This window comes from Moschus berezovskii, chromosome X (genome assembly GCF_049115385.1).
Source record: "Moschus berezovskii isolate FMDL1 chromosome X, NW_MosBer_1.0, whole genome shotgun sequence".
In the NCBI taxonomy this organism is placed as follows: Eukaryota; Metazoa; Chordata; class Mammalia; order Artiodactyla; family Moschidae; genus Moschus; species Moschus berezovskii.
Window position 1 is genome coordinate 15959832 of NC_142488.1, and position 7712 is coordinate 15967543.

General features: G+C 44.3%; 1 protein-coding gene across 5 annotated transcripts in view; it reads left to right on the top strand.

Moving 5' to 3' along the window:
• The window catches only part of TXLNG (taxilin gamma), a 46111-nt gene extending 38743 nt beyond the window's left edge, over positions 1-7368 (top strand). For all 5 annotated transcript variants that reach the window (XM_055437917.2, XM_088834055.1, XM_055437918.2 and 2 more), the window contains 3 exons: positions 1400-1492; positions 3010-3105; positions 4180-7368. In XM_055437917.2, coding sequence (XP_055293892.2) covers positions 1400-1492; positions 3010-3105; positions 4180-4470 — 480 coding nt within the window. In that variant the 3' untranslated portion in view covers positions 4471-7368. The remainder of the gene's footprint in view (positions 1-1399; positions 1493-3009; positions 3106-4179) is intronic.
• The last annotated feature ends 344 nt before the right edge of the window (positions 7369-7712 follow it).

Below are 7712 nucleotides of genomic sequence, written 5' to 3' on the forward strand. Positions count from 1 at the left end.
AGCATTGAACTTTGATGGGACAGTACACCTGGATGTTCTGTATTTGATAAAAACAGACCATTGCAAGAACCTCCCTCAAGTGCCAGGACTGCTCTGTCCACCCACCTGAGCCTCATCGCCGTTCCCGACCCCAGGCCAGCAGCCCAGAGACTCTGTCACCGTGCGCCCCTCTATGAGCTGCTCTGTGTGGAAATCCTCTGTGCTCTCCTCTTGGCCCTGAAATTTCTATTTGTCCTGGCCCTTGGCATCACCCTTCCACGGGCACGCTGTGGCTGTCTTATCATCACCTCCTCTGGCCTGGTGCCACTGGCAGCATTGCTTTCGGCCTGCATCTCCTCAGCCAGCAGAGCTGGCTTCTGTCTTGCTACCAGCCTCCCTGCTCTGTTCGGAACATCGCCCCCTCCCCTCCCTGGTCACGGCTTCTCTCTGATGCTAGGAACACAGCACTGCTGAAGGTGGAAAGGCGTTGCTGATACTGTTTCTTGGCCTCTGGTGGTCTTTTATTCTCTTCTGCTTTCTTTGTATGTATTGTGTGATCTTGAGCAAAGCACTTCATTCCTCTGGGCCTGTTTACTCATCCTAAACTAATGCAATTACATTAGGTGGACTCTTAGGGTTCCTTCCTTGTCTGAAATGAAAAAATTCAGCCTGCCCTTGAGACCTAGCTCTGGCCTCAGCCACAAGCAGCAGTTTTTTTCTGACCCTTCCGGTGGCTTCTCCAACCCCGGCTTCTGTGAATTCCTGTCCTGTAGGAGGAAAAGGTGACTTGTGTTCCACATTTTGCTTGCCTTGTCAGTTGGTGTTATTTTCCCAGCTAGAATAAAAATTCCTTCAGGGTGGGAGTTAAAAGAAATATTGATGTTTCTACCTCTTTTATCTTTTTTTTCTCTTAACTATACTCCCACTGAATTCTTTCTCCCCCAACCAAACCAGTTCTTTAGTTTCTGTTTCATTTTCTTGCCTACGTTAAAAAAGAGATATCTCTGATATCAAGCTAAGAACTATGCAGGTGGTATTCCAAAAGAATGATCTTTTTCCAAGGATCAGTTTTTCAAATATAAGGAAAGGAGGTATTTCATAAAGGATTTGTTGTATGAAATTTAAAAGCTGTTCTATATCCTTCAGTTTTTATTGGTGGAATGGAGCTAATATTTATATATTTTAAATACTTAAATCTAAAGATGGTGAGATCAATATAACCTAAGTTTCAGTGCATTTCGGTAGGTTCTTAGAACTGCAGCCATTGATGTCTGGGATTGAGGATTGGGTGTGCATCTATTCTTATTTCTGTCACTTAGAACAGGTAACTAATGTTTAACCATGTTATGTTCTTTTTGAAAGTCTGAGATTTTCAATCATTTACCTAAAAGTCTAAATTTTTCATTCTTGTTTTCTGTAGCTTTCTCTTTATATGGATAAGTTTGAAGAATTCCAGACTACCATGGCAAAAAGCAATGAACTGTTTACAACCTTCCGGCAGGAAATGGAAAAGGTATTTGCCTATTTTAAGTGGAGTGGTTGCCTAACGGGATTCATGGAATGAGCTGTTCTCAGCATGCTCGTGGCTTGGCTGTAGTCCTGTTTTGTGGTGCTCTCCATCTCTTCTGACCCCCAGGGGCGGCAGAGTTTGTCACTTTGCCCTCAGCAGTGCCACACGTCACTAGTGCTCTCTAGGCTACTAAAGTTAACTCCTATTAAATACAATTTGTTGTTAGCAATAAAGTGGTTTATTTTTTGTTTCTTGTGTCTGTTTTAATGGCTTCAGGTGATACCCCCCAACCCTCCCCCAATCCTTTTCACAAAGCATGGTGTCCTTGAAGATTAAATTATTTAATGACAAGCCAAGCTCAGAACGCTAACTACGTATTTTGGTTGGTTGATAATCATTTGTATTTCTACCTTTTTAGCTTTCTTTTTTTCTTTCATACTCCCACTGAATTCTTTCTCCCTCCACCAGAGTGATTTTTGGGGCTCTGGTTCCTTTTCCTGCCTACAGTAAGGAGAGCTGTATCCTGGATATTAAACTCAGAACCAGTGTCTACACCTGTGCCCATGCGTGCATCCTTCCACCAGGGGCTTCTAGGGATGGAAGCATAGGGGGAGATGGTGGTGGCAGCGCCATGGCCCTGGGCTGAAGGGCCGCACTATGTGACTGGAGGCGAGTTGTGTACCCTTTCTGTGCATTCCTCCTTACAAATAACAAAAATGCTCGCCCTTCATAAAGTGGAGTATTTCAGGCAATGCTTGGCGGGGGCAACGGCTCTGGTGACCCCCTTCAGGGATCAGGGGAACCCAGAGACTGTGGCCAGAGGCATGGGAGCAGTGGGGGGGTGGGGTGGGCGGGTGGTTGTCCTTGTGCCAGCTCGTTGGCGCCAGAGTGAAATCTCGTCCTGAATTTCTGAAAACTGGGCTCTGGCGGTGTTGGTTAAGAACATTCCTCTTATTTTTGGATCCATTTTATTCTTTAGTAAAACCTGAAGTGGTGAGTCGTAATCGTATTAAGGAAGCTGGTTAATGACTTTCCCCTGGTCCCCGGTCCCCTCTGCTGCTTCTGGTTCCCAGATGGCTGCAGCCTCTAGGTTGGGACGGAGGCGAGTTCTCCATCTTGGGGAGGAGGGGGAACCTCATTCCTTCCAAGAATCACATGAAGTTGTTAATGCACAGAAAATTCAGGAACAGATGTTTTTGGTACAACTTGGGAAGGAGGATGGCTGCTCTTGGCCCAAGCGAGCACTCAGTGTGCTGGCGGGCAACTTCCACCAGGTGTCACTGCCTCTGAAAAATGAGGAGCTGAGATGTGTTTTTCTCACTGTATGAACCCCGCTTTGGCCACCGCCACCCTGGGAGTTGGAGAGATGAGCTCTACCCACCCCCGGCACTGCGTCCAGCGGTACTCTGGGGTGGGCAGGGGGATGATGGGGGCAGGGAGGACCGGTCAGGGCTTGGGGTTGGCTGGAGAGATAAGAAACGGAACTTCGAATTTAAATTTGCAATTGTGTCAATTCACAGATGACAAAGAAAATAAAAAAACTGGAAAAAGAAACAATCATTTGGCGGACCAAGTGGGAAAACAATAACAAAGCACTTCTGCAAATGGCTGAAGAGGTGAGGTGGTTTCCCGCGACGAGGGTGTGATCTTAGTTGAGGTTAGGGAAGCACACTACCTTGTGACACTGCTGTCACAGTTGAGGACTGGCCAGAGCTGGGGCAGAGAGGGGTGGTGCTGAGTGCTCTGTCCCGTCAGGAGTTAGGCTGTAGGTAGGACCCTGAGTGAGGTGTTGGGTTTCCTACCATCAGCCTGCTGGGATCCCCAGCTTGTAAGACCTGAGTTGTTGGGTTCCAGCAAGTTGGATTGACTTGGTGTGGGGGTGGGGGTCGGGGAAACTGCCTTTCGCCAGGCTCCCACCTGACTGGATCAGGTTTCCCAGTGGGAGCACAGGCCACCAACTCGGGTGCCTGTCTCTACCTTAAGTCCTTACAAAAAAGCAGCGTAGTACTTTCTGCCAGTCTTACAAAGCTGAGGTTTGCAAACACTAAATAACATACCTTGAATCTTGTTCTCATCTGAGGATTGGTAAAATGAGAGAAATACATGTGGAAATGAATTCTTCTGTTTTTAAGCAAGCCCTTATTTTATCTACTAGTCTTTGGTGGTATCTTGAATTTCCTTATTAACTTACCAGTACAGAATGCTATTAAAGGTAGACTTTTTTTTTTTTTTTAACTTTGCTTCTTTTTAAGAAAAATGACAGATTTTCATTTTGTCACATCAGAAACACGTTAACTGGTGTCCATAGTTAAGTGTGCTTCCCTGGTGGCTCAGAGGTTAAAGCATCTGCCTCCAATGCGGGAGACCCGGGTTCGATCCCTGGGTCGGGAAGATCCCCTGGAGAAGGAAACGGTAACCCACTCCAGTATTCTTGCCTGGAGAATCCCATGGACAGAGAAGCCTGTTAGGCTACAGTCCACGGGGTCGCATAGAGTCGGACATGACTGAGCGGAACGGAACGGATAGTTAAGTGTGCAGAATGCAGCTAGCTGGACGTTAGGAAGTGTTTGAAGAAATTGAACATGTTTAGGTGACCCAACAAGTGGCTCAAAAGACTTTATTTGTTGTTCCAGTAATGTAATTCATATTCAGTTAGGTTACATAAACCCTGCCTTTTCTCCTCTTTATAGAAAACTGTCCGAGATAAAGAGTACAAGGCCTTTCAAATAAAACTGGAACGGCTGGAGAAGCTGTGCCGGGCTCTGCAGACAGAGAGGAACGAGCTTAACGAGAAGGTGGAGGTGCTGAAGGAGCAGGTGTCCGGGAGGGCGGCAGGCGGGGGCCCAGCGCCACCCGGGGCCCAGCCCTGCGCCACCTCAGCTTCTCCCGGGGAGTCCGGTGCCACCTGGCAAAGTGCCGCCCGGGTTATCTCTGAGGCCGGGTCCCTGGGAGCCGGGCCCGGCATCGAGTCAGTTGACTGAGACCAAGTATGATCACTGTATCGAGAGCTCTATTTTGTGTATAACTTCCTCTGTTAGTAGTAACTTGGTTTTGTGGTGAAAATTTTCTTACTTTTTCTACCATATCTGTATTTTCTTAGAACTACTGGACTTAGGTGGCGCAGGAGGCTGCTTGGCAGGTTTGGATGGTTTCACTCTTCATTTCCCTCCGCTGTGTTGCACATCTGCCTCGCTCCCCGTCATCAGAACGCATGTGCTCATTGCCTTTGCCCTCTCCCTTGCTCCTTGCACACAATTTTGTCTGAATTAAATTTCATTCACCAGGGCTGAACATTACAAGGGAACTTTATTCTGATAATGGTTCCTTTTCTCCTTCTTTTTTTGGCTGTGCTTTGTGGCCTGTGGGATCTTAGTTCCCCAACCAGGGATTGAACTCGTACCCTCGGCAATGAAGGCACCGTGTCCTAACCACTGGATCGCCAGTGAACTCCTTGATGTGAAAACAATATTCATTTAAATATCCACCACCACCACCCCCCCGGTGAATATAACTCAAAAAAAAAAAAAGGAAAATTAAGATGATTCAGTTCAGTTCAGTTGCTCAGTCGTGTCCGACTCTTTGCGACCCCATGGACTGCAGCATGCAAGGCCTCCCTGTCCATCTAAATGCCAATAAAACTGAAGGCTTGGGTCAGAAACAAGCACAGCATATTTGATTCAAATTAGCTTTTTGATATATCAGTTGACAAATTGAGATATCCACAAGCCTAGAATTTCTGTTTTGGCAGAATATGTACACAGAGGTATAATTTAAACAAAGTAGTATATATAGGCTAATCATTGGGGAAACAGGCTTAATGTTTATGTGACTAAAAAATAGTCCCATCACTGTTTTCAGGTTAGAAGCACCAGGTTGGACCACCTGAAAGCCTACAGTGTGGGGAGCCTGGTGGTTTGCTTTTCAGTTGGGATTTTGGGTGCACATCCTCCACTTCCCATGGAGAACTGCCACTGACAGTCCTTTGTCAGTTTAAGACAATGAGGGTAAAATCATTGTGTAGCTTTCTTTAAGCAGAAGTCCCTCCACTACTTTCTGGCTACTTGAAAGTTGGTGTCCAACTATTCTGAGTCCAACCAGCACAGTTCTCCAGGGTTTTTAAAAGGGAATTTTAATTATGATCATGCTAGCTGAAACTGATTTTATTTCATGTCTAAAACAGAAAGACTGGAACCAGCGTTTTTAACTTAAATGTGGCAGAGAGCTAAGTAGCCAGGATCTATTTATTACTTATGCTTTCAGTCTGTTTCTCACCCTGTTCTTAGTTTTTATTCTTTTTTATGGAAAAACAAAGCAGTATTATCACGGTGTCTACACTTGGAATGGGGGACTTAAGAAATGCAGCACATCACTTTTGGATTTGCTCTTTAATATAATAATTTTCCTTTGTTCTTCACAATGTCAAATGTGGTCGAGTTTATACACATCATTAACCAGGCTGCACTGACAAGAGTTTGACTTTGTCCCTGGTATAATTTGTATTGAAATACTTTATGAAATAAAAAGGTTCTACTAGAACTGATGTTAGCACATTCCACTGAGCAAAACTATCAAACTGACACTTCTTGAATTGCTTACTGGACTGAACAAACTCTTCTGTCCAGTTAGAAGGGTCTTTCTCTTTGTTAAAGTTTTATTTGTCCTGTCACATTCACGGTCTAAACTGGGTTGAAAGAATTGAAAATTGTTGGCAACAGTGCCTGGAGTGGAGGATTACGTCTAAGCTTCCACCATTGGTCATGTTAATCAAAGGGCCAGACAGTGGAGGAAAAGAAACCCACTAAGTTATCTAATTACTGTCAAAATAAGTCGGAAGCAAAAACAAACATCTTTCTCCCACAGCCTTTTATAAATATCACCTCTGGCTACTAAATGAAATATTGGACTCATTTCCCTGAGAGGAAATGGAGGTATACATCAGAAATATACTCTACTGTAAAATTCGTACTAATGATCCCATTTCGCAAGCGCTCTGCCGGATGTGCAGCTCTTGCTGTCTTAAACCATTTGTGTAGCCCGCCGCGTTTCTTTGTGGTGCTTGTCCTGTGTGGAAGACCATAAAGCTCGGCCCTGTTGCATATTCTCAAGGGCTTTATAAAGCGACGTGAGTACTTGGCCTGCTGCTTTTGGCTTGCTATGTATTTTTAGCTAGATGCTCTCATGGTGTTTAAAGGACATGGATTCTGTCTGGGGTGCATTTGGTATCCTTTCAGAATCTTTCCTCTCATTACCCTGTGAATAAATACAAATGGGACCCTCTGAGAAGGACACGCTCCTAAGGCAATCACCTCGCCAGCCCAGCATTGTGGCTTTGTAGCATGCTCCATTTCTACCACATTCTAGAACACAGATGCTACTAAGGCTGGCCCAGGAAAGAGTAAATGTCAAAATTTGCTTCAACTGCATTTGTTGCACCATCATGGAATCTTGATATGCATTATTTATAGTGGCAGGAGACTCCAAGGAATAGAGAAAACTTGGGTCTTAGATAATGGACCATTTCATCCTCAGACTTGTAGGAGTACATTTCTTGGTCTTGAGACCAGTATTTTTTAGTTATGTATGCAACTGCCTTTATTACACCTGGTTATCAATTCAATTCTCAGGTGTTGCAGAAAAATCTACCTCTTTCAGACTGTAGATGGAAATAACTGTGAAAAAATGATGCAGATATCTTCTAGTTTGTGCTAAACACACTGCTTTATTTTTACAGCCCACGTCTTTCATGAGGATACGAATTGTTTAAGAGGCAGTCTTGTTTTGCTTTTCAAAGACATTTTGTAGAGATTTTTCACTAATGTGAATCTGATTTTATCTATTCAATTCTGTATAGATTAAGTAAATATGTATGATAAATTTAACAGCTTCTGTGTATTTTGTTGCCTGTGTGACCTTAATGTCTATCAAATCCAAAGACAGTTGTAGATACTGTTGTGCCTTAAAAGGTAGTTTCATTATTGTATGACTTAAGAAAAAAGGGCTGGTGCCCCAGTCACTCTGGCTGGGGACAGAAAACAAGTTTTATGAGCCAGACATGTTAGGACTTTTTTTTTAACCTCTAAAAACAGAGGACTAGGAAAGTTCTGCACTGTAGCTGTCGTCAAAGCTTTAATGACTATGGATTTCTCTTAGCACATTCCAAGGTGTTACTTATCTGACTGGCAGTGTGTGTATGTACACAGAGGCACATAGGAAAAGACCTTAG